The sequence below is a fragment of the Mchenga conophoros genome, linkage group LG13 (genome assembly GCF_057382185.1).
Source record: "Mchenga conophoros isolate Kocher_MC1m ecotype Shallow Benthic linkage group LG13, M_conophoros_male_GT1.1, whole genome shotgun sequence".
Lineage (NCBI taxonomy): Eukaryota > Metazoa > Chordata > Actinopteri > Cichliformes > Cichlidae > Mchenga > Mchenga conophoros.
The window spans coordinates 11,541,076-11,568,201 of record NC_140538.1 but is presented as its reverse complement, the minus strand read 5'-3'; the positions used below and the strand labels follow the sequence as shown (position 1 = coordinate 11,568,201).

Below are 27,126 nucleotides of genomic sequence, written 5' to 3'. Positions count from 1 at the left end.
GTTGCATGATGTTTGACATTAACGTCAGTTAATCTGTCACATAGATTAACTGCCTTTATAAGAACAGGACAGATGCAAATTCACACAGTTCCACAATTTATTGAAATTGCACAACGGAGACCAGACAAGTGCATTAAACGGCATTAGTAAAATTGGACATAATGACATAACCACATTGTATTACTTTTTATATATGAAGTATGTTATTACAAGGGATAATCAGATAAAAAGCACAGCATTATTGGGTATAGAGCATGTCACTGTAATGAGTTCTAGGTATGATTGTAGCTGGACCTTCACAGCATGCCATTTTCACTATTCTCCATTGTCTGTTTAAGAAAGGCACATTAAAAAAATAATCTAGTGCAAGGGTTGAATTGTTTGGCAAGTTAAAATAAACAAACAATAAACAAAAACATCACATAAAAACAAACTGCAATCATACAGTCCCTTTAAACTGGTAATTAGACCCAACCTTTGTCATGTGAAATTTAAGGACAATACAATGTTGCAAAAAAAGAATAAACAAGAAAAAGCACATTCTTCCTGAAAATTGAAAAACCAAAGCAGAAAAGTGTTGTAAGTGCTTTTGTTTATTAGATCACCTAATGTAAGGTTCCACAGCTGTTCTGGTAGTAACTAAAAAACTTTTTCTATAACTGTTAGTCTACCAGTGTGTGGATGAGTAAAACGGCGAATTACAGTAACTGACTTGCATTACTGTACAGATTAATTAGTTTCAGTATTTGATTGTTATACCTGATTAAGTTCCAACTTTTCAAAGATGCCCAGTGTGCTGGCCCAAAGTTGGGTATAAGAACATGAGTTCAGTTTGTTATTTGCCTAATAAATAACAATATGATTTTTAGTTTTACATAAGTGTAACAAATTTATAAAAATGTGTGACTTCTAGTTTTTAATGACAGGTGGTCTAAGAAATTTGTTAAGCACCATTACATTTTTTGTTGTGCAACAAAAAGCATTTTACATTTGAATTTTTGTTGTTTGTAAAGAAAAAAAAACAACAAATCATACATTTCCCATATATTCCCTTCAACCACATCTTCCATGAAGAAAAGCTAAAGCACACGCCTCATTTAATGTATAAATGTCATAATATACAAACTGATTTCTAACTAATATAACACAAGCATAAAAGGGAAAGAAATGAATCAGATAGAAAAAGAAAGTGCAAGTAAGAGTCTCCAGAGCAAATCCAGTATTCTGACTACCTGGCTCAGTAACTGCCAAATATGCTTGTATATGAGATGCCCACAGATATATTGACTGTATTACAGAAATATTTACAGTGTGTGTTATTGTATAGGAGCCACCATTCATTTTTGGATGCGTCTGATTATTGGATGGTTTCTGTCACCCTGATGATCTATGATGTAAGGCAGGAATGTAAACAGGATTTCAATTTCCTCTTTACGTCTTTTAAGCCCAAAGTTCCCTGTAACATTTCAAGTGCTTCCACTACTGAGGCCTCGTCATGAGGAAAAAGATGAAATTAATAGTTTTACTTTACAATTCTTTTAAATGGGATTTAGCCTGTGCAGAAACATAACATAATGCATTCAGCTTTTCTATTAACCCTGACTAAGACAAATAACCCTTACAGGTAAACAGGTAGATTTCCAGCATAAGAAGCTCCTCAGTCTAATCGCAGATATGGGCACTCATACTGATCAGGCTTTTACACGTGTCACCAAGTCTTTTCACATTTTCAAAATGTGAGATCCTGTGAACAACATCTGGTGCTAACTTATATGTAGCCTTACATTTACTCAGATGTGACTGGGCCTCGGTAGCCCTTAGCCAATTCATCTGGACCCAGCGCCACCACCACTGTATCACGCCTCTCATAACCAGAACCAGGATCCTCATCACCAGAACCAGGATCCTCATCACCTAAATCGGTGTTGCCTACCATGTAACCAGGACCCTCCTCTATGACATTAGACATATCTCCATTGTCCGACACCCCGATGGGCAAGCGGAAGTCATAATCGGTAATTCCGGTCCTGTCCTCCTCTTCTGTCTGTGGGAGTAAAGGTGTGGGCGAGGAAGGCTCCACTTCATCACACCTCTCTAAACACTCCACAGGGTCAACAGTCACCGATTCGGGTGTACTCGTGGGCCAGATAGAGGGTTTAGGGACCTAGACACAAAGAACAACTACTCAGTATGTGCTGAAATTTAAATCCCCCTCCACCTTCAGTGGGGATACATTATTTTAACAACTACAAACTTTAAATAACTCCTGTGTAATGTAATTAGAACTGGTAGATTGAGATTACCCAAGGTTTGACAGAAGAAGGTTCGAAAGAAGAAGGTTCAGGCTTGGTAATTTTTTGGTATGCCATGAACAGGATCACCCCGAATGTAGCCACAGCCAGTATAAAACTCACGACGTAGATGGCGGTAAAATCTGGACAAGACAGAGAATTGTTATTTATTTATTTATTTTTAAACAGTAAAACAGCTGTACATAAATACACACACACACACACACACACACACCCCTGTGGTAGCTCCATAAAACGTATAAAATATGGATGTAGCTTTTGCATCTATAAAGTAAAGCCAGCGCCAAAGTGCCTTAAATCTGTGGTTGATACCTGTGGTTGTAAAAAGACTTCTGGTCCTACAGAAGACAATGGGAAACCAACTTTTCACTTATTTCCTGTTGACATACTGAATAAAAGTCCAATTTATAAATCCTGGTCGCACTATGAAACAAGCTTTATCCACAGAATTCCAACAGGCTGACAACTCAGGCCTCAAATGCCTGAATTGCTCAACTGACATCATGGTGCTGATTACATCTGATTATTCAAATAAAACGAGAAACTTGTGACTGATGACTGTTCATTCTCATTCTGACAGGATGAGCCCATGATGCTAACAAGCTCCCGCTTCCTCTGAAACTTTTTTTTAAGTTAAATAACAGAAAAGAATGTCATTAATCAAAGGTAGTCACTGCCTGGGGGATATATTTTGTACTTGTAAAAAAGATTTGTGTGTGCGTAAAAAAGATTTGTGTGTGCGTAAAAAAGATTTGTGTGTGCGTAAAAAAGATTTGTGTGTGCGTAAAAAAGATTTGTGTGTGCGTAAAAAAGATTTGTGTGTGCGTAAAAAAAGATTTGTATGTGTAAAAAAGATTTGTGTGTGCGTAAAAAAGATTTGTGTGTGCGTAAAAAAGATTTGTGTGTGCGTAAAAAAGATTTGTGTGTGCGTAAAAAAGATTTGTGTGTGGACTTAGAAAAAAACCCCCTGCAAGTTACAAGTACGGATTTTTGACCCTATTTTTCTTCCCTTCATCTGATTGGTCAATGTCATGTCAATCACAAATGTAACAATCCAATCAGAGAACAGATGGGTTTGGCTGTCGGAGGGGCGCTGTTTTGAACTGCAGGTCCTTGAAGGGTGATACCGTTTGAAGCTGGAGGATCGCTATATAAATATCCGATAGCAGCTAGGTCCCCTAACTTTCAGTAGCTGTTGAAAGGATAAAGTTGTGGTATATCAGTGGTTAGAAATAACATTATTACTTTAGGATTAGTTTAACACAAAGTCAGGGCTGACCCAGGACCATTGCTGTGAGTCACAGTGCGCAGCATAAAAGTCCTTTCACATCGGATGCAGGATACGCTGCTAATGCTAACTAAAAGCAAAGGATCCAGAATTTGTTACGCTGGCTGCTGGGCTCTGTGGGTTTTTGCAGCAGCTCTACCTGTACTAGATGCACCTGCTCCTTGTCTTTTTTATCTTTATGTCCTCTACAAGAGTTTGTTTTTTTTGCTGGTTCTTCAAATGTTCAATAAAAACATGTATGCTAATTCATAACGAAGAAAGCTTTGTAATGAAGACTGTCATTTCCAAAACACTGCCCGCCCCCACCCCGCGGTCCGCAGCGCTGTTGAAAAGGCTGTGGAAGTCCCTGTATTAAACACGTAGACCTGTGACATAAAAATCACCAAACTCGGACGACCACAGACTGTTTTCCTTCGTGGTGATGAAGGAAAACGCTGGGTTGGCATGTAAAAGGGCATTTATTCCCTTCAAAGACCTGCAGTTCAAAAACAGCGCCCCTCGACAGCCAAACCCATCTGTTCTCTGATTGGATTGTTACATTTGTGATTGACATGACATTGACCAATCAGATGAAGGGAAGAAAAATAGGGTCAAAAATCCGTACTTGTAACTTGCAGGGGTTTTTTTTCTAAGTCCACACACAAATCTTTTTTACAAGTACAAAATATTTATGACCACATTTTGAGCCCATAGTTGTTGCACTCACACTACAAACAACGTGCAGTCAGATGAAAAACAGCGTGATTGGAATTGAAGCCATGTTGTTAGAGGCTGTGTTCAGTTCTTCTTACCATCTCTTATTTTACACAAAAGAAAAGGTAGGCGTAAGAAATGTCAACTGTGCTCCCCACAATGGCAGTTTGAGTAAATCATAAATTGTTTACTGCTCTTAAGAAAAGCGACGAGAAAACCTTAAGAAATAAGAAAGAAAGAAAAGATTTTACTCAACTGCTTTGTAATGGTTTGTGGAATGGCTCATCACAGTGCAGTTGTGTAGATTTAACCAATATTCCTTGTGATGTTAGTCCGGTGATGTTCACACAGTGTTCCTCTTGTGCTGCATCCACTGGCAGTGTCTTCTCACACACTCTTTCTTCACAGTTAAATGAGTAGGTCTGCACACACAAGAATTTTGAATAAAATATAACACCGACACAAACATTTTTACACGAGGCCAGGAAATGTTATGTGTATGGCTGACTATGAGAGCATGGGATAGCAAAGTATCGTATAATATGTATTTACTCTCCTTTTCAAATCCACCCAAAAAAACTAAAAGAAACAAAAAAACAAAACAATGGGATGTCTAATGGGATGTCATACCAACAGGCTAAGAAACAAAGACGTATTTATGAATTTGAGATCCAAAATTGAGCTTTTCAGCAGAAAAATATTTTTGTTACAAGCAGGAAGAAGAAGAAATAAATCAAACATAAAAATGTCTATTTTATGCCACTATATTTCTGAGTTTAGCTGTGTTATAGTAAAGACATGACCAGTATTATGTTTTCAAAGGGCCTTAACAAAAAAACAAACCAAAATGCAGGAGCTTGCTTAGTGTTCTTCCTGCAAAAAAATTTGGTGTGCAACAAAAAGCACTTTGCTTTTTAACGCATTCGTTATAAGTGAGATTTAATTGACTCTAGTTTAAAATACACACTATGAATTATGCTCATGCTACCTCCCCAAAGGCGCATTTCAAAACTGTTGCTAACATATTTCTAGCAGCTAACAAGACGAAACGATCTTCTGACATTGGTGAAATCCAAAGTTTCTGGATAGCTAGCAACATTTTCTTGGCATTAACTAGTGATGCAGCATCAGTATGTCCTGTTTCTGATGACCACATATGACATTTTTTTTACTGTTTGTTCAACTTTGTAACAATTCCTTAATATGTTTGCTTTAAAGGAGAAAAGAAAAAGAAAAAAGGAAGACAGAACTGACCTGATTGAGGATCTTGACTTTAAAGAAAGAATCCAGGCTGTCATTGTCTTTAAAACATTTCTTTCTATTTTTTTTCATCTTTTGGCAATGAAAGAAAATGGGATTCTCAAAGCTGATATGGACCTTGTTATCTCGCTGGGCCGTGACGTTAACATGTGGAAGATCCAAATAACCTGGAAACCAACAAGTTTTAATCAGAAGTCACTTTTGATTACAAGTACGGTCAGAAGTTCAGCATTTGATCAAATGTTACCCATCCCTTCTTGAGCTATGGTGTTTAAAAATGAACCTTACTATATCACAATTAACATGACCTTTTGAATTTGAGATATTATGTCTGTGTGAAATTCTGTGATAGTGTGTGAACTCTTTAAGCTATGGCCAAAAACAATGCATAGTTGTTTATTTATTTTTATATAAATCTATATTTCTCTCTATTTAGAGATTCTTTATGTAAACACACATATATATGTGACAGATAAAGACAAATAAAAATAAATACATAAATATATATTATCCTTATACACACACAGACAGACACATACAGACAGACAGACAGACACACACACACACTCACACTTTGTTCCAACTAGATTTTCGTGGAAATAGCTGAAAGTGATTCCATCGTCTGACGGGGCAGGTTCAGACTCACTACCGTTAACCACAGCAGTTACGGCGACATAATAGCTGTCTTTTGGGTGTGAGAGGGACGACAGATTGGCTTGAAGAGCTGGAGTCATCCACGTGTGACTGTCAGGGGGACTGAAGAAACAAATGAGAAAATGTAGTTAAAAACTTTGAAGAGACCTTAACAAGAAAATAACTCTTGAGTGACATTAAAAATGCAGTAGACTGCAATTAAAAGATAAAAAGAATTTATCTTTATTGCAGCTTGAAACACACTTCTGATTGACAGTGTATATATACGCTTAGGTTGATAAGTGAATAATGACAGATATTTGCCTCTGTACACCTCCTCAGTAGACTGAAGTGCACAATTTTAGTTTTATATTATGGGCTTTCACAAAAACCGTAACTGTTTTAAATACATTTTTATCCATTTTTTTTCTTATACAAAGTTTTTGTATTATCACTGATAGTCTCTGAAGTAGAACCAGAGTATGTAATCCTATGAGGACAACTGTAGTCTACCTTTTTTAGAGGCTCAAAAAAACACTCTCAAAGTTCAAACCTGGTCTACAGCCAATCAGGACACAGAATACAATACACTGTGGGAAAAAAAGAAAGAAAAAAAAAAAGCGTATAAAGTGTGTAGTGAGGGGCTTTAAGTCTTACAACATCTATAATAATTTCAAAAAATAAAGTTGGCTACTTCGCGGATTTCACCTATCGTGGGTTATTTTTAGAACGTAACTCCTGTGGAGTAAATGAGGGGCCACTGTATCCCATAACACAGAAACTGAAAATCTGCTATAGGAAAAACACAAAGGTTTTAGATTAAGACAACTCAAGTGGATTTAAAACTGATTTGATTGTTTTAACATTAAATTTCATGTAGATCACTCCTGTACTTTGAGTGTTCATCTAGGTTCAAACATATATTTCAAATTAAGACGTTCAAAATGCTGTACGATTCCTATGTACTTTCAGGGCCTATAATTTACATTTTTTATAGTATGAAGGTAAAATGTTGCCAGGGCTCATAATTAATATACTCTTCAACAGAGAAAGGCCATAGCACAACGCAAGGTATCAGGAGTGCTTATCAGCTGTAATGAGCATACACACAACTTAAGGTTTCTAACCTAACATTCTTGTTGTGACATAATAGTGCACCACAACCGCACCAATCTTTGAAATATTAATTATTTATATTTGAACAATTAAGATCCTCAAAACATGTTTTTCTCCCTCTGTATCCAATAACCAGCAAAACCAGCAAAAGCACTTTGATGATTTGTCTCCATCCGACTTCAATAATTTTCATAGTATGTGTAATTAAACTTAATTTTCAGAGTTGTTATTTTAGTTTGTATTAAAGCATCTCAAGACAGACTGGCTGGTAAGCAAAAGACAAATTCATACTATAGAAATGCGCCAATGTCCAATCTGAATTGGAGCCCAGTTGTGTCTTCAGGGTAGCTCCACTTCAGCACGTTATGGAAATTCCGACACTGAAGGGTTACATTCACTGGTGGCAGCACTGTGGAGAGAAAAAAAAGGCAAAATCAGCAAATCACTGTTAGAAATGTGTTGTTTTGGGAAGCATTAGCCTATTGATTCAACATTTACACCCCAATTGATGATTTTAGTTTCCCTATACATTAAAGACTTCATGAACATTTAGTTACTAAACAGTTTCTCTCTCAGCCGTCACACTGCCATTCACTTACACTCACAAACCACTAGAGGGCATAGTGTGAAAACTAGTGCACCTGATACTGCTGATGGAACAATTTCTGTGTGGTTTCCTTTGTTCTAATTTGTGCCTGTTTAGCTCCACTTGTCCTATATCTGCCTTCCTGAGAGATGATTCAATTCTTAAAATAAATCAGGAGGACGAAGGAGAGTGGAGGCCCCAGAGCCTCCTCCCGATGTGCCCAGAACATCTCACTCAGTAGGCTGCCAGGGGGCATCCTAGTCAGATACTCAAACCCCCTCAACTCGAACCTTTCAATGTGGAGGAGGAGCGGAGAGTAGGGCACAGCATAAATGACCAATCCAACACTTGCCATGACTGTAAAACAAGATTATTTTTAAACCGCATTTTAAGATTAGCTTAGTTAGAGGTGTTGAATAACTACACATAACAAATGTTAAGGAAATCTGTTTATATTTTGTGTGGGGAGTGCTAAGAAATAACAAGAGAATGCCAAGATGTAAACTGGGATATGAGAAAGAGCTGAAGGTCACTCTGACACAGTACCCCCCTTAACTGTAAAGACTGTCAGAAGCATACAGACAGACAAGGCCGTGAGAAAACAATGGTCAGATCTTCAGTGCCTTCTGCTAGTCATGTGCTAAGATGTGAGAAGACACACACACACACACACACACACACACACACACACACACCAGGAGCCTCCAGACAGCTATAAAATCAATAATTAGCTAAGAAAACTGCCAAAACAAAAGTGTATAAAAAAATATTTATGTCAGAGTGACAAATCAAAGTAAGGACGTCTTATGTTCCTGCTGCCTTGTGCCTCCATCTGCTTCTCGGGTGAGAGGGAGGGACTAAGATGGAACAAGAGGATGTGAAGATATAAACTAGGAAATGAGAAAGGATGAGTCACTCTGGCACAGTACCCCACATAACTGTGAAGACTGTCAGAAGCTCAAAAGATTGCGAGCAAAGTGCAGGACCGTACCAATGTTTATAAACAAGACCATCAAAAAAACAGAACAAACACTTCACTGATATAATCTGCAGCACCAAAAAAAGAAAACAAAAACAACAAAAAAAGCATAAATTTGCAGCATTGCACAAAACTCGTTTAAAAGCATGACTAATTAAATCTCAATAGAAATTCTTTACCCAGAGCATGCTTATACAGGCCTGACACTTTACCACACCTACAACAGACATGCTTCATCACACTGCACGGTTAACCACACCTCCCTCCAAACGTCCATGCCAGCTACTAATAAATTAAGTTAGATTTATTTATAAATTATGAAGCATTTTCTGGTTGGAGGCATAAATGTTGTCAATTAGACGCACATGGCATGACGATGCTTTGAAGTCTGTTAATTTCCCTGACAATACAAATAAAGCTAGATGTGTTCATTCAAACAAGAGTTTAAAAAAAAAAAAAAGGTCAGTGTTTGTGACTCAGATTCAGAAGCTGAAATTGGATTTTAAATCTCATGGGAGTTACTGAACATGCCACGAGAGTTATGAGTCACACTGTACATTTAAGAGGAGGAGGAGGAGGAGAACCCCCCCCCCCCCCCCCCAAAAAAAATTATATAACACGTACATATCAGTTTCCCTTCCTCTGTGAACAGACATTCAATCACATTCACAAAGTAATACCCGCCCACGAAGGCAAATTTAAACGTTTAGCTGTGATGTTGAGAGTGAAAGAAAAATCACTGGTGGGAGCATACACACTGTAAAGAAGTGACAACCGCAACAGTAAAATTGGCGGCTGAGGGTTGTCACCACAATCTGACACATGCACATACTAAGAAAATGAAATGAAAGTGTTTCTAACAGTTTCAACACCGTTTACAGATCTGACACTGAAAATGCAGAAGGCTTTTAGTATTGAGGACTATAGATAAATACCATAAGACACCAGCAACTTAACAGTTTTCACCAACAAGGCCACATCCCACTGCAACCAACCAAAACAAAACAAAAAACCCAAACCAAAGACAAATTAAAGTAGAATAAAAACACTGATTATGCAAACTGCTTTGCAAGCCCTGCTGTAGTCCCCACCTTCCATTTGTTCATTTAAAATTTGGATTTAAAAACTGTAAGACAAAAGACAAAAAAACAAAACAAAACCCTACAGCGGCTTTCCGGATGACTTCAAACCATACTGGGGGAAATTACAAGATTGAGTTAGTGAAGATAACACATAGAACAAACAGTAGCCAGCAGCGCTCACACACTTGTGCTTACAAAGCAAAAAATGTAGCAGAGGCAGGAAGAGAAAGCAGATGGCATTTGAACTGAAAATGAAGTTACTTGTGGTATGGAAAGTACAAAGTGACTGAAAACCTGAAGTGTGCTTTCAAATTTATTCAGAGAACAGTCATTCAAATCACGCAGGTTTACAGATACAGAGACTTCTTCATCTTAATTTTAGTACCCAACAGCATTCTGACTTTGCAAATGCACGTTCATTCCAATGAAAGCAAAGCTCACTTAGCACCTTGCATAACATCCAAACGCAGATTTTTTTTCAGCCAGAGGCACTGAACAACATCAAAATATTTTACAGGAGGAAAGAACGAAAACAGATAAAGAGATCGACAGGGTGATAGACATACTCTGAAACTGCTTTTTTTTTTTTCTTTAAAAGTCCCCCCCCAACACATACACATATATAAAACACATTTTAAACCATTTATCTAAATTACACAGCCCACATGGCTTTCCTGTCTGCAGAGTATCAGCCATGTTCATTTTGTCAACAAAAAAAACCCAAACAAACACTGCCAGCACTGCTGTAAGGCTTCATTACACCAAGGTGAAGTCAAGAACAAATACAGTTTATGCAAGTACTTTTGTCTTAAAATGTACTTTCCTTGTTTTAATCACCATCAGATACAAGTACATTATCATCTCCAGAAGACAGCAAAAATACAACTACAATATGTTTGGTGACCATTATTAAACAAGAGAAATAGAAGAACTTACTAACTATTCTGTGTTAGACTGGTTAAGTGTAGGTCAACAAGCAGGAGAAACAAGCCAAGCCGAAAATAACTACGTACAGCCACTAGGAGTCTTGCGTGGAAGTCGGTAATACAAGTAAATGAGGTCTAGTCTAAACTCCCTGGTTTTGGGTGGGATGCCATTTCAGAAGAATAGATCAGATTCTAGTGAAAATCAACTCAGTTTGTCATGATGAAATCCAGCTGGCTGCGTACCTCACAGATGTGGGAAGCAGTAATGACTTTTTTCAGGAACAGTGTTGCATCAGAGTAATGTTATTTAGGTATTCAATATAGTTACTGTCTGTTAGCAAATTACTGCTATGACAGTATTTCACAACATTTGACATTCTCCTAATACAAAGTTTTCCTACTGGCACGCTTTTGGACAAAATATACTCTGTGAATGATAAATGTATGGTTACCTAAATCTGATATCCGATCTATATGTTGGTCAAGCTTGAATAACTTTCCCGGAGAATCAGTTTTTGGTGTATGAAGAAGAAATTCATGACTTAACCATTGCTAAATGTCAGAGACAAAGGATCTGTAATCGGATCTGACTAATTATGATACCACTGTGAGTAATCATGAAATATGCAACAGAACCACAAAACCTACCAAATAACTTCTATACTGCTGCTCAGGTTTAACGCTAAATAAAAATCACGTCAACTGGTCCACCGCAAACATACATGCCTGCATCACTCCGCCAGCATGACATGTTTACTTTTTGCATATCAACACTTTGGTTATTTACTTTATTGTTTTTTTTTTAATCAGTAAATAACAACAGATGGTCAGTATAGACTCGGCATAAGGGTTGTGACTTCTCTTTGTGGGTTTCTAACACAAATATATTCAGTCAAGTAATCCAAATAAAACTGTTTTACTAGCACTAAGCTGGGACTTCACAAGGTTGTATTGCTGCAAATACTCATTAAGCTATGAAAAAAAATTTCTCTGACTACTTTGTGTCTTACAGTAAATAGTTTTCCTTGCTTTAACTGGCACAGGGCAATGCACACCTTCCCGCCAACATGCATGCACAAGATTGCGCATGCACGTTGTTTGCCGACCGTCATTAAACACAGAAACAGAAGAATGGGCTAATGACTACTCTGCGTTTGACTGATTAAGTGTGGGCCGACAAACAGATTGAAAGTTCATGATTAATACAGGAGACAGTTATTACGGTTGTGCTGATGGATGATGACATTGCATTTGAGACACCAATGCCCTTAACCTCCTCTTCAGTTGTGTGTGTGAGAAAGCATGGTGAAGAGTGGAGGGGAGACAACTGAGACAGATCAAAAAGTTAAGAGTCAAGCTAATTAATAATTATTATGCCTTTAGGTGTTTTGCTGAGATCCGTCCAATTTTGTTACCCACTTACTGCAAATTTAAAGTTTCCTGCTAGCTTGTAAACCTCATGCTGGAAATGAGAATCAACTCCCTTTGAGTGTTTATTGTCTTCGCACTAATGTGCTTTTTCTCTGTTTGGGGCCCATATTGTGCATAAGAAGAGAGGAAAGTACTTTCCTAATGCGTACACATAAAACCTTGCGACCTCTGTGACTCATCATCTGCAGTCACAGAGGGGGTGTCTCACTAACAGTACAGTAACACTAACATGTGACACGACATCCAAGATTCACATTTGAAACATTTTAACATCCCAGTTTCAGATTCCCCCCCCAAACACAATCTTTCAATTAAACAAATGTTCAGTTTAAACATGCAACCTTCAAAAAAACTAGAAAGCAAATTTCTATTTCAATTTAAAACAGGAACCCTCAATAAAGACTGGGTGAGCCTGCCTCAGATCATCTGCGAGTTTATGATGCGCCCATAATATTGGCGGAGGTAACGGAGAAGAAAATCAGTGAATATCTCAGCAGATGGCTTGGGTTGCCATGCAGCCTGAGCAGTACATCATTATGCAACTTCCATTTAAGTCCCCCTTATTGGAGAAGCACTCGAAGGACCCTTTAGGGAGCTGGAGATGCCAGAAAAAAGGCTGAGGCAAAGGCTGTTCAAAGAGCTTTCCAATCCCCCAATACAACAAGTTCCAGGGCAGGAAAGGTGGCTACTTGTCTGAGAAGAGGAGAGAGCAGTAATGGCTAAGGAAAGAACCAGTAGGATGGCAGGCAGCAGGAAGCTTGAATGAGATGGGAGAATACAGTTGAATGAAGCCTCACTTTGATAGATCAGGTGAAGAGAGCATTAAAATTCCTAATCCAAGCTACATATGACTTTATCTTGTCTAACTCGGCAAAGCTCCAAATACCAGGGTCCTCCACAGGAAGTAGGCTGCAGAGGCTCTCTACAGAGCCTGTATAATTCAGAGCATGAGTTGGCCTGGTCTAAGATCAGCCATCAGGACTACAATAGAGGCAGCAGGAAGAGCTTCCAGGTGGTTGTGCAGCTGCAGCTTAAAGCTATTGAAACAAGTTGGGTCTTGATCAAACAAAGCTAGATCACCTGAGTAAAGATCCATGAGCACAAAAGTTTCTTCTTGTTGTATCAAAACAGTCAATAATTTTCTAACAAAAAAGATAAAGAGAAAAGCAGTATATTTTAAAAATTGCAGGAAATAAAATCAAAAGTTAACAGAAACTAACCTGACAGTCACCAAATGTTTGATCTCAGCTCAATAGTTTTGTATTCATTTCCTGTTTTCTACAAATTTTAGCATTTCACACAAAAGTTCTGCAGTTTAATTCCCAGCATTGAGTCTAATTCCTGTAAGCGGTCACCAGACTACAGTGAGTTTTTCTTTCACTGCTTATTATGCCCAGAGCCTGTTAGATCTGTTAGAAAAGAAAAATAAATGATAGAAGCTTAAAGTAAAGGTGTGGTTTGTGTGTGCGTCTGCTTTGTTTGTTTTAGGAAAGTCCCAGGCACAGTCACAGTGACTTATCACTTTAAACCAAGTTTCAGGACAATACCAAGCATTTCAAATAACTCCGTGGTTGGCAGACCATGTGGCTCCAGAGGTCAAAAGCAGGCTGTCCTTCACAGAAAACTGCCAATAACAGTCTTTACTCCCTAAAGAAATCTGCACTGTGTGAAAGCCACAGTGCCAAATCAAACCCCCAACAGCATGTCAATATATACCTGAGGTTCACACACTCGCCCACAAGACCCTTCTGAAATTGACAACATTCAGGGTGTACAAAGGGTGAACCGCAAAATACAGAACCATTAGTAAACGACAGGATAGCGACGCTGCACACAGTATCTTTTGGTGTTTTAGCATCCACGGTGGGTTCACAAATAATTCAGCATAAGGCTGGGCGTTATGAGGAAAATCTAATATTGTGATTTTTTGGGGGTTATATCACGACACACGATCACACTATTTTTAAATAACCTCCAAAAACAAATGTTATTTTCTTCCTTATAATGCTTAACATTTCACTGGTATACTCAATCAAATCAACCATTCCTTGTTTAGTTTTTTCTACTTTGAATACAAATTTTTTTTGAATTAATTAAAATGTTTTATTTTACAATTTTTTTTTATCATATTTGCCTTCACAGGTTTTCCCCAAATGACAATACTGTCACACAGTGTCTCTTTCTGTGGTTAACACTCGACCTTTAACAAATAAAAGATCATAACAATAAAAAAGTACATTGAGCTAGAATTCACGAGACAAAATCAAACAACTGAAAATAAAAAGGTCCGTTTTTGTGCTTATGACATATACATAGGGCTGCTCGATTATGGCAAAAATGATAATCACGATTATTTTCACTGAAATTGAGATCTCGATTATTTGACGACATTTATTTAACCTTTTAAGACCTACCATAGAACCAAGTCCGCCAGAGCTTATATTATTTTTTTACATGTTGTAGTGCCATTTGTGGGAGCATTTCAAGTTGCTATACAACTGTTATAGCCCATATTTTAATAATATGTATGCATTAAGTCCATAGTAACTACATTAATTGCAAAAAAGTGCAATAAACTACAAAAAAATTGAAAATTGTTTTTGTTTTTTTTACATATTTTCTACTTGGAGAAATTTAAGAGGTTTATCCCTCAAAACTTTAAATACAAAAAAGTTGCAAAAAATTGTTTACAACAACAGGAAATGTATTTTGAGTGTCTTCATAGTTTTATTTTGGAGATACACCAATTTTTATATACTGCAGGAAAAACAAAAACAATCCTATGATGCAAATTTGCAAAGAAAACAGCATGTGCATCAAAATAAACTATTTCAGCAGTGCAATTCGAGTTCTAAGCATCCCAGAAACTATTCAGAAAAGTCAAACATGACCAGTATAGGCTTTTAAGGCCTACAAGTAAAAAAAAAACTACATTTTCCGCGAAAATGACATCACTTCCGGTTTCGGGCAGGAAATGGCGGACATGTGATAGTTAGCGGTGAGTCTGTTTCAATGTGCGAAGTGTTACGAACAGCTGATCGGATCGGCAAAGCGTGTTTCTGGAATATTATGTTTTTGTTCCTGCAAGGCTTTTTATGCAATTTATGTGGAAGGAAACCGTGACCGAGGACAAGCTGATGGCATAAGATGTAAGTTTCATATGCAAAACAAATTATTGCGGTTCAGGTTCTACAGGGATTTAAAAATAGTTACACAAAACAGTGTGCTGCTCTGACCGGCTTTAAAGGGATAACAATGTATTGAATAATGACTTTAAAAAATAATATAAAATAGTGTGCAACACCACTGAAGTTTTTTTTTTTTTTTTTTAAACCTCTCTTTTCAACCAACGGCAGTCACTCTCCTCTCTAAATAACTTCTGCTTAGCTTCTGCTTAGCTTTCCGAGCTTCCCTCGGGTCCTCTTAATCAGCGGTCTCAACCTGTTTTTGCGCCACGGACAATATTTTCACGGACTGGCCTTTAAGGTGTCGCGGATAAACGAGGGAGGGGCTAATAATCGGCTCAGTCATTTTTAATGATCGTTGAAAGCCCAGATCGTAATCGTGATTAAAATTCGATTAATTGAGCAGCCCTACATATACAAATTGTAAAATAAAAAATGTGATGACCTCAAATTACAGAAACAAAAGTCTAGATAGTGAGTATGAAAACGACTGACCACGGACAGTCACAGGTATCGCAGCTGATTTATTTAACATTTTCTTTGGTGTGTTGGAGACGTTGACTTGTGAAGTTTAAAGCGTCTTAATGTTGCAGTGGATGACTTCTCAGCTGATGGAAAAAATATGTGGTACTGCTACCCTGCAGCAATAGTTTTATGGCATGTTTTGTAAATTACCACATCTTTTTCAACATCTTCCTTGTGAAATCCAAACGACAGCGAGTCTTTTTCCCTATCTGGTAGGGCTCACCACAGTGTACCAGGTAGAAAATTGTCTGGTCGGGAGGGAGGCATGAATTATGCATTCACAGCATGTGGGAGAAAAAAAAACTCAGTGCATTACATGCACACAGCTTAATATTGCCATGGCAATTTATGCTCGATGGCAGGGTTGGGCAGTATAAATGGTATATGGTAGAAAAGATAGAAATTTGGCCAACAGTAGAGATTTTGACTATACCGCTCTACCGCGATAGCATCCTGCCATGCAATTGCGTCCAACTTTAGTAACCCTACAAAAATCTCTGCTGTTTAGTTTTCTGTCTTCATTTATGTTGGAAGTGATAGCAGAGCTGTATGTTTTACTTTTTTCAGAAATCTCTCAGTCAGAACATGTTATATCATGTTTAGTTGGAAACCAGCGAGCTAACTTCCTGCTAACTTCTAACTCCATTGAATTTAATAAATTGTTTTCATGGATGCCTGGATGTTAAAACTTAATTGTTATACCTGGTAAAGCAGCAACGCTGATCATTTTATTAAAGATGAAAGAATTTTGACAGTTTTTAACTCTCAGTGATGCTGCTGTGTTCATTTGACTTTGGGACCTGAAGCAGACGGAGTTTTGGACCCAGATTACTCTGCATGGCTCCTGACTACGGCAGCTGTAATGCTCCGGCAATCCATCAAGCAGTACGGCTTCATAGCTTACCAAAGTCGCACTAAAACATTTTTGACAGATTTCTGCGTGCTGTGTAAAATCGGTTCAAGGTCAGTAAGCACAACCAGAATTCATACATAAGGTACACTGTTGATTTTTGAGAAAATGTAAGGATTTTAAGTGTGCCTTATAGTGTGTAAAATACATTATACAGAAGAATATATCACGATATATATCGTTACCGCATATGCTTCAAATTATACCATGATATGGATTTTAGGCCATTTCGTCCAGCCCTACTCGATGGTTACGATAAAGCCGTTTGATACGTGGAAAAACTCGCGATACACTGAGTATATTTGATATATCACCAACCCCTAATTCAGCACTCTTCACAGCTTCCACTATTTATTTTAAATGCCAAAGACTGCCATTTGATATAATCCATCAGTCTACACAGATGATGTCACAGAGGACTGAAGAAGTATGCCAGAGGTTGTTGTCAGGCCCCTTTTTTAAGAAATGTCCAAAAAAAAGAAAAAGAAAAAGAAGAAAAGGGCATACATATTGCTGCCTTTTGCAACAGGAAGCATTGTGTTGCAAGTCTTAAAATATGATTCAGGTCATGAGTTGTTTTCATCAGAACCATGTTTCTGAATTGCCGTCAAAGGCATTCATGACTTCCTGCCGCTACACAACCAGAAAAGTTACTTTTTACACTGAAGAGGAACTTTTTTTTTTTAATCAATGGTGTATTGGATGAGAAAAAAAATACATTTTCTGTGCATTAAAAAAATATTTCTGGTTTTAGAGGGCCTGGTGGCGCCAGTGTCCGGCAGCCTCGCCTCTGTCAGTGCACCCAGGGTGGCTGTGGTTACAATGTAGCTTGCCATCACCAAGTCCCCATTTTGTTGCCCAGCTGAAGAGTCTGGGTGTATCCAAACTTGTCCTATTTAAATACATTTTTGGACATTTGGGACACTTAAAGTTTTGCAAACATTTTTATACCCTTGACTCTGACCTCTGAATAAATTTAGCTGGAGACCACTTGATGCCCAAAACAACATTAATTATTTATAATGACTGAACCTTAAATTATAGATGAGCCATCTATTGAAGCTTACTTCATTATCATTGGTGCTTCCTTCCCTGCATTGTCTATGCAAACATAATTTCTACTTTCATTAACTTCACAGAAGTCAAAAGATGGATGTTAAGTTAGGATTTTTCTTCCTCTGCAGCCAAGGCTGAAAAGATTTCAATTCCTGTCACGATTTTCACTTCATGTGTAAAAAAAACAGTGTATAACCAAGGAAGACACAATGCTCAATTAGGGTAATGCGGTTACATCTGTCACATTTCTCTGTGATGTGTCTACTTCTGGGAAATTAGCTTCCTTTGTTAGAACTGTCACACAGGTAGCAAAAGATCTGAGCTTGATTTATACAAAACAGATCCATACTCACAAAAATAACAGTTTATATTCTGTCCTCAATTTCAGTGATAACAGGGCTGCAACAATACATTATTTTTAATGAATGATAAGAGCGGGACAAATTTATACGAGGCCCTTTAAAGTAAAATGTAATTAAATTAATTGTTTAATGGGTCTTATTTTCTTTCAGCAGCAACATAGCTGGGTTTTATTCCTAACCCAAAGCAGGCAGGAAGGCATTTAACAAAAGACCATGACATGGTCATGCTGACTCTTTGACAAAAGATTAAATCCTTGAGTATTTATAGCAGCACACATACAACAAACATCACGCACTCATATAAATGAGGTGTAGATGTCTACAATTAATGTCTGTGTCTGTGCGCGTTTTATCGTCTTTGCAGACTGCACAGGATCAATACTCATTTGGTTGGTGCCTTTGCAATCTGCCATTACCTCACCTCTATGATTTGAAGCAAACAAAGTTAGATCTTGACGTAACCTAAAATTTAATGTGGTGAGATCGTTTAAAACCAGAGTCTCCAACTCCAGTCCTCGAGATCCACTGTCCTGCAGCTTTTAGATGCACATCTACTCCAACACAGCTGAAAGGTCACAAACACTGCAGAATACATAATGGGCTTCATTATCGCTTCCTGCCAAGAATTTTGGACAACTGTGGTGAAACACACTGCACAATGAAAGGACTGGGCAACACCTAAAACTACAAAGAGGAAATAAAGAAAAACCCCAGAAAGCTGAAGGGAATCCATTCAATGTCAGTGTCTGTTTTAGTTTGTGCAGTTTATACCCAGACTCATTAATACCCACAATGAGGCCTAACAGCTAGTTTTAAGTATACCTAATAAGACTGGTGGCCACATATGGAAAAGCAAGAGAGATATTCAAAGATATATAGGCAAAAATAAACAGCTCATCGTGCTTTAAATGCACTTTTTTGTTTCCAGCAACAGCTTCACAACACCGTCAATACACGACTACATTAAATAACTTGTAAAATGTAAAATCCAAATATTTTTAACCAGCTCAGGTCTTTTCCTGGCCCTCTGGTGTGGAGGCAACGTTGGACCTTGTTGGACACTTGAATGTTAGACGTGTAAGGTAAACTCTGTAGCCACAAGAACGAACCTCCTTTTTCCTGTAATCTTTCCCTGACAGTGTTAGCCGTTAGCCATGTACCGTGTTTTCCCTGATAACACAGACAGACAGAGAGAGAAAAAAACAAACGGCGAAAATATCTCCTGACAAATCATTTTGATTCACACGCTCCGATATCGACGTGTTTACAGTCTCACACGAACCATTTTAGTACATACTGTAGTTAGCAACTATCATAGCTACTCACCGCTGGAAGCTACCACCGTCATCCAGGAAAAATACAGAAAAACGGCGTGGAATGACTCCATTAGCCCGATTAAAACTTCTTCAGTGTTCCAACTTAGCACCCACAGTTCAGCCTACAGTCATACATATAGCTCGTCTAACGCTTTAACCAACAACAGCTTCACTGCGGAATAAGTGGGAGGAAAACCAGGACTACTGCGCTTGTCTGCGGCTCCGGTGTCATGGTCCCTTCACGGACTGTCGTTTCTTGTGAGAGAGGAAGCAACTTAGCGTAGCGAGAAACCCACAAAAACGCGTGACTAAGACTGGCTAAGTAGCTCATCTGTTTCCACTTTCATTTCACGTTGCTTTGTTTTTTTATGTGTTGTTTTAAGGAACTTATTTAAATGTATTTTCATCTCGAGAAGGGTTTTTTTTTCAGGATTTTTTTTAAACTCCCAAATTGTGTTTTTCTTTCAGTCCAGCAGTGGGTGGAAATTACAGTGGTTGTGATGACGTCTAGGCCACACTTTTTCACTGAAAACAAGTAAACGTAAATATATTGAATGTAATTATTAAGTAATATTGCATGCAGTAAAAGCTGATGTTTTGGACTGCTTTTTCGTGCATTTTCAGTCTAGTCCTTTTACATGGCCAATTTTACAGGAATTTTGTTTTTGTGTTAAGCCACTAAACACCGGTATATAAATCCCTCGAGCATAAAAAAGACAAGGGATGAACTTGAGTGTGACTATGCATAGCAAACGATTTAGCAAAAAGCCATTTAAAATCATATCTTTTGGGACTTTGTTACTAGCAGCCTTCCACAAAAAGATACAATTTGTTGAATATAATTTGAAAAACATAAAATAGTCATTTTTGCACTAACAAGGCAACTCACAAATAGCTCTTAGTGAAAAAATTGGTATATGTGTGGCATGCAGTCTTCTTGGCGAGTGAGGGGATTTCTAAACCACCAATTCACACCTTCAGCTAATATTGTGATAACAGTTGACAACATTTGCAGGAAATCCCATGTTAAATATACTCCTAACAAACTGCCTAAATACATCTCAGTCTTGTCTAAAGCAAAGCATGTGATAAATCAGAAATCACTTCTCATTCTTTACTTTTCTGAGGTGTTACTATATTTAAACTGGAGGTCTGGAGAAAATACATATGACAGTTAATCAAAACCCCTGCATCTTCTGTGTATCTTTCTTTGAAGATACACAGTGTTTAAAAACTAGGGAAAGTTTTAAAGTTATTCATATTTGGAGTAAAATTGTAGAATAAACTAAGCTTTGCATTAAAGCCCAAAATGGTACAGGTCAAAAGCAACGTTTTTCTTGTTTACAGTGTACTTTCATTTTATTTACATGTTTGAAATCAATCAGTCTCCTTCTTCTTCTTCTGTCCACCACTCTCTATTATTGTCTGCTTTCTTGTCAGTGCGGTGTATAGTCTTTTCCTCTCCCACCATCACTTGTCCTCTGGATATTGTTTGGACCTGACCTTACAGATATGATTGTTTTTAATAACACTACTGCTTCTTGTGGGTACACACATATGCAGAAAGGTGCATCTTTAGATGGGCCAATTTCGACTAACCCTATGTCTTGACTTGTCACAGTAGCCCATAACATGATCAAAAGTTACATATTAATCCTAATTATTAAATCTCAAAACAAGCGGTGTGGATCAACAGGTACTCATACAACTAGTGGTGCAGACTTATCATTTAAATGTGGATAATACTTGACTCAAATATATGGCTCTTATAGTTTGAATATGTAGGTTAAATGCTTAACATGGTGATTCCATTATATAAACACATTGTTGGTATACAGTGTATACGAGTATATATGATTATGTAGTACATTTGTCGAGTGTATGTATGTATATATATATATATATATATCCAATCCAATGTTATTTATAAAGTACTTTAAAATACCCAGCACAGGACCAAAGTGCTGTACAGAAAATACGTTACAGTTTTTTCTGATTGCTTAAGCACATTTTTTGTAACTATTGGCTAATTTTGCAAAACTCTTCACACAAATAAGAAAACCTGTCACCCAATCATCAAAACATTGTAGTTCTCTTGCAAAAGCAAACACAGCTAGATTAACTCTTCACACCTTCGTAAAAATGGTGTTTCCGTATCAAACAGTACACACAAGCCATCATCTACTAAGCACACAATGCGCCAACTGCACACTGATGGTATGAGTACAAAACACATCTGGCTTTTGCTTTCTCTGTGCACAAGGTAGGCTATGTCAGTTTGAGCTCATACTTCTGTCATAGATCCATAAGCATAGAGGGATCCAAACTTCAAGTACATCAAAACAAACACAAGTGTTTATTTCCAAGTATAGGATTATTTGCAATCGCCATAATGACTATATGGGTTACTTGGTCTGCAGTGAACATGGGTTACAGTTAGGGTTTAAGCATTCAGAAAAAACTGTAAAAACAATAGAATAACAGAAAACAGCAAAATAAATAAATAAAACACATAATACATAAAAATTAAAACAGCCCTATATTACAGTTTTTTTCTGAATGCTAAACTGTGATCCCTGTAGCACAATCTCTAAAACTATTCAGACTTATAGCAAAACCACTCACTGAGTTTGCAAAACTAAAAGCACAAAAACTGCTTTGCACTCAGTTTGCAATTTTGTAACACACACTTTGCAAAACTGTAGGCACAATTCACTGCACAACACTCAATTACCAAATTTCCAACACACTCCTAGCAAAAGTATACACATGTATGGCTATCATTAACACTAATTTGCCAACTGTCTGGCACACTTTCACATGTGAAAACTTTTTTAGATAATTAGTTCACTTTGCAATCAGCCTAAGCACTATAATACAGGTAAGCTGTGTGTGCGGAGTACAATGGAGGGAGCAGAAAGAGTGAGAAGTAGAGGAGGCCGAGGAAGAGGACGTGGAGGTGAAGAAGTAGGATGAAGAGGACGACAAGGACAAGGAGGAGCAAGAGGAAGACGAGGAGGGGGGAGAGGAAGATGAGGAGGGGGGAGAGGAAGGGTAGGAAGAGTAAGAAATAGAATTGCTGATGACATCAGAGCTACAATAGTGGGCCATGTAATCAACCGTGGAATGACCCTGAGGGTAGCTGGCCAACGGGTCCAGCCTAACTCGAGCCGCTACACTGTAGCAAGTACCATAAGGACATCTTGAAATGAGAATCGGTTAGTACAGTCACTTCGCACAAAGATTTGTAGCACTGCCATATGCCAATGAGAAACACACCAATACCATTGATGTAAAAATACTGAAATTGCTACTTTACAGAATTGCTAGATGACCAGATGCTGGGGGCAGAGGAAGCATGTTCACTGCAGACCAAGTAACCCATATAGTCATTATGGCGATTGCAAATAATCCTATACTTGGAAATAAACACTTGTGTTTGTTTTGATGTGTTTGAATAAACAGCAGTACTTGAAGTTTGGATCCCTCTATGCTTATGGATCTATGACAGAAGTATGAGCTCAAACTGACATAGCCTACCTTGTGCACAGAGAAAGCAAAAGCCAGATGTGTTTTGTACTCATACCATCAGTGTGCAGTTGGCGCATTGTGTGCTTAGTAGATGATGGCTTGTGTGTACTGTTTGATACGGAAACACCATTTTTACGAAGGTGTGAAGAGTTTATCTAGCTGTGTTTGCTTTTGCAAGAGAACTACAATGTTTTGATGATTGGGTGACAGGTTTTCTTATTTGTGTGAAGAGTTTTGCAAAAAAATGTTACAAAAAATGTGCTTAACTCTAAACACAATTAGCACAGCATCGGTCTGTTGTGGCCATACCATTCACACATTTCATGTCGTGTTCACCCAATATGCAGTCAGTGAACACATTTCCACAATGCTCACATTTTCTTAACAGACAAGCTATACCTACCAACAAAATTATGGACTGTTTCTGTAGTATCTACGAATGTTAACACACAACATCCCACAATAGCAAAAACAATATTCCAAACCTTAGATACAGCATAAAAACCTCTGCCTCTGCAATGATATCAGTACAAAAACAATATCAATATCAAAAATATATCTCAGCTGATAATAAACAAACAATTGAATAATTGACACACAGCTGATTTATGTTGGGTAAATTGGGCCAACCACAGCTTCTTCCATTCTGGCTTAGACTCAGTGGGGTTTATAAGGCAAGACCTTGAGGAGTGATGTTTTTGGAAACAAAAAAAAGACAAACACTGTAATGTCTGGTCGAGGAAGAGTAAGAGCAAGGGGCCCAGGGAGAAGAGCAGGCCCAAGGAGAGGGCAAGGTAGAGGTGTAAGAATGCGTGGTGGTGGCATTCCAAGGGCTGCAAGAACAGTAGTCAGTGATGAAATTCGTGCCACTATCATTGACCATGTAATCAACCATGGTCTTTCACTAAGAGAGGCTGGTGAAAGAGTGCAGCCCAATTTGAGGCGGTCAACGGTTGCCTCCATTATACGCATCTTTCAACAAACCAACAGGTAAGTATTGCATTTTACATGGATTGTTTCTATTCTCACTTGACATGTCAATATGGTCATACAGTAATGCATATGTTGAATTTTTTGTCTTTCTAAAGAATGCAACGTCTTCCACCCTCTGGGGGAAGAGGAAAGCTCCTCAGTAATGATCAGGAGCTTGCCATTGTAGAAATGGTTACTGCAAATAATGCAATAAAACTGCGTGAAATTCAACCTAGAATTGTGGCGGACCATGAGATATTTGACAATATCGATAGAATCAGCCTCACAACCATTACGCGGACATTGTCCAAACACAGAGTGCGGATGAAGCAGCTCTACACTGTTCCCTTTGAGAGGAACAGTGAGAGGGTCAAGGAGCTACGACGACAATATGTCCAGGTATAGTGTATATTCAATCCAATGTCCAGTTCTATAAGCTTTGCACTTTGCAAGTAGGTAACCTACACAATACTAGGTTACAGTACAGTATGGTATACAGTAATAACATGACTTACATAAACTTTGTTTCAGAGAGTTATGGAATTGGAGGCCAACCAGGCCCCTCATGAATTCATATACATCGATGAGGCAGGATTCAATCTGGCCAAAAGGCGTCGACGTGGACGAAATGTCATTGGAAAAAGGGCCACAGTTGATGTGCCAGGACAGAGAGGGGCAAACATTACCATGTGTGCAGCAATTGCAAATGCAGGATTACTCCTTCACAGATGTCAGGTTGGACCCTATAATACAGAGCGCTTGCTTGCCTTTCTCAATGATCTCCACCAGTGCCTGGTTCCAGAGCAGGGTCAGGAGGGTGAAAACATGAGGACCTTTGTAATTACCTGGGACAATGTGGCTTTCCATCACTCGCAAGCAATAACAACATGGTTTGAAGTCCACCCAAGACTGGTAAGTCTCTTCCTTCCACCCTATTCACCTTTCCTCAACCCCATAGAGGAGTTCTTTTCTGCATGGCGGTGGAAGGTTTATGACCATCAGCCACATGACCAGATGTCCCTCCTTGAAGCCATGGATGCTGGCTCCAGGGACATCACAGTTGACGATTGCCAAGGGTGGATCCGACATACCATGCGGTTTTATCCCAGGTGCATCGACTTGGATAACATCAGATGGGATGTTGATGAAAACATGTGTCCTAACCCTGAAGATCGCAGAGATTAGATGCAAATTTTTTGCCTTTTTTTAGCCCCCCCCCCTTTTATCTTGGCTTTTTGCTGTTGTTTTTTTGTTCAGAATGCTCTTGTGTGTTTCATGGATATTTTGTTCACTGTAAGCAATACTGTAAAACTTTCTCTGTCCTACCATACCGTGTTTCTACTGTACCTCCTGTAGTAAACAGTAAAGGAACAAAAACTTGTTTGCTTTTTACTGGAATGCTTTTGAATGTGAACATTACTGTACATGTGGACATACAGTTACCAACCAAGACATTTCTGGTGTCAAAATGGTGGATTGCATGTTTCGCATGCAAATACCTGTAAAACTGAAACATAAAAGTCTATGCAGTTTTTGTAATGTCAATACAGTTTTTTCTGAATGCTTACAGTTTTTTTCAGTCGCTAACAAGCGTTTGTCCAAACAGTTGTCACATTTGCAAAACTCTAAACACAATTAGCACAGCATTGGTCTGTTGTGGCCATACCATTCACACATTTCATGTCGTGTTCACCCAATATGCAGTCAGTGAACACATTTCCACAATGCTTACATTTTCTTACAGTTTTTTCTGATTGCTTAAGCACATTTTTTGTAACTATTGGCTAATTTTGCAAAACTCTTCACACAAATAAGAAAACCTGTCACCCAATCATCAAAACATTGTAGTTCTCTTGCAAAAGCAAACACAGCTAGATAAACTCTTCACACCTTCGTAAAAATGGTGTTTCCGTATCAAACAGTACACACAAGCCATCATCTACTAAGCACACAATGCGCCAACTGCACACTGATGGTATGAATACAAAACACATCTGGCTTTTGCTTTCTCTGTGCACAAGGTAGGCTATGTCAGTTTGAGCTCATACTGCTGTCATAGATCCATAAGCATAGAGGGATCCAAACTTCAAGTACTGCTGTTTATTCAAACACATCAAAACAAACACAAGTGTTTATTTCCAAGTATAGGATTATTTGCAATCGCCATAATGACTATATGGGTTACTTGGTCTGCAGTGAACATGCTTCCTCTGCCCCCAGCATCTGGTCATCTAGCAATTCTGTAAAGTAACAATTTCAGTATTTTTACATCAATGGTATTGGTGTGTTTCTCATTGGCATATGGCAGTGCTACAAATCTTTGTGCGAAGTGACTGTACTAACCGATTCTCATTTCAAGATGTCCTTATGGTGCTTGCTACAGTGTAGCGGCTCGAGTTAGGCTGGACCCGTTGGCCAGCTACCCTCAGGGTCATTCCACGGTTGATTACATGGCCCACTATTGTAGCTCTGATGTCATCAGCAATTCTATTTCTTACTCTTCCTACCCTTCCTCTCCCCCCTCCTCATCTTCCTCTCCCCCCTCCTCGTCTTCCTCCTGCTCCTCCTTGTCCTTGTCATCCTCTTCATCCTACTTCTTCACCTCCACGTCCTCTTCCTCGGCCTCCTCTTCTTCTCACTCTTTCTGCTCCCTCCATTGTACTCCGCACACACAGCTTACCTGTATTATAGTGCTTAGGCTGATTGCAAAGTGAACTAATTATCTAAAGAAGTTTTCACATGTGACAGTGTGCCAGACAGTTGGCAAATTAGTGTTAATGATAGCCATACATGTGTATACTTTCGCTAGGAGTGTGTTGGAAATTTGGTAATTGAGTGTTGTGCAGTGAATTGTGCCTACAGTTTTGCAAAGTGTGTGTTACAAAATTGCAAACTGAGTGCAAAGCAGTTTTTGTGCTTTTAGTTTTGCAAACTCAGTGAGTGGTTTTGCTATAAGTCTGAAT

At 38.3% G+C, this 27,126-nt stretch overlaps 3 protein-coding genes across 3 annotated transcripts in view; 2 read left to right on the top strand and 1 right to left on the bottom strand.

Annotated features, from left to right (window-relative positions):
* Window positions 1-83: 83 nt before the first annotated feature.
* On the bottom strand, window positions 84-19,975 carry ifngr1l (interferon gamma receptor 1-like). The gene is made up of 7 exons (XM_085296458.1): window positions 19,671-19,975; window positions 7,594-7,711; window positions 6,125-6,309; window positions 5,548-5,720; window positions 4,550-4,715; window positions 2,304-2,434; window positions 84-2,164 (listed from the first exon to the last, which is right to left on the bottom strand). The coding sequence occupies exons 1-7, from the start codon at window positions 19,729-19,731 to the stop codon at window positions 1,787-1,789; spliced, it is 1,212 nt and encodes a 403-aa protein (XP_085152584.1). The 5' UTR covers window positions 19,732-19,975; the 3' UTR covers window positions 84-1,786.
* The window catches only part of LOC146560889 (uncharacterized), a 20,111-nt gene continuing 12,294 nt past the window's right edge, over window positions 19,310-27,126 (top strand). The window contains exon 1 of the mRNA XM_085296459.1: window positions 19,310-19,421. Coding sequence (XP_085152585.1) covers window positions 19,411-19,421 — 11 coding nt within the window. The 5' untranslated portion in view covers window positions 19,310-19,410. The remainder of the gene's footprint in view (window positions 19,422-27,126) is intronic.
* Window positions 23,828-25,348, top strand: LOC146560890 (uncharacterized). Its single transcript, XM_085243152.1, has 3 exons — window positions 23,828-24,181; window positions 24,280-24,562; window positions 24,695-25,348. Exons 1-3 carry the CDS (start codon window positions 23,919-23,921, stop codon window positions 25,346-25,348), a joined length of 1,200 nt encoding a protein of 399 aa, XP_085099278.1. The 5' UTR covers window positions 23,828-23,918.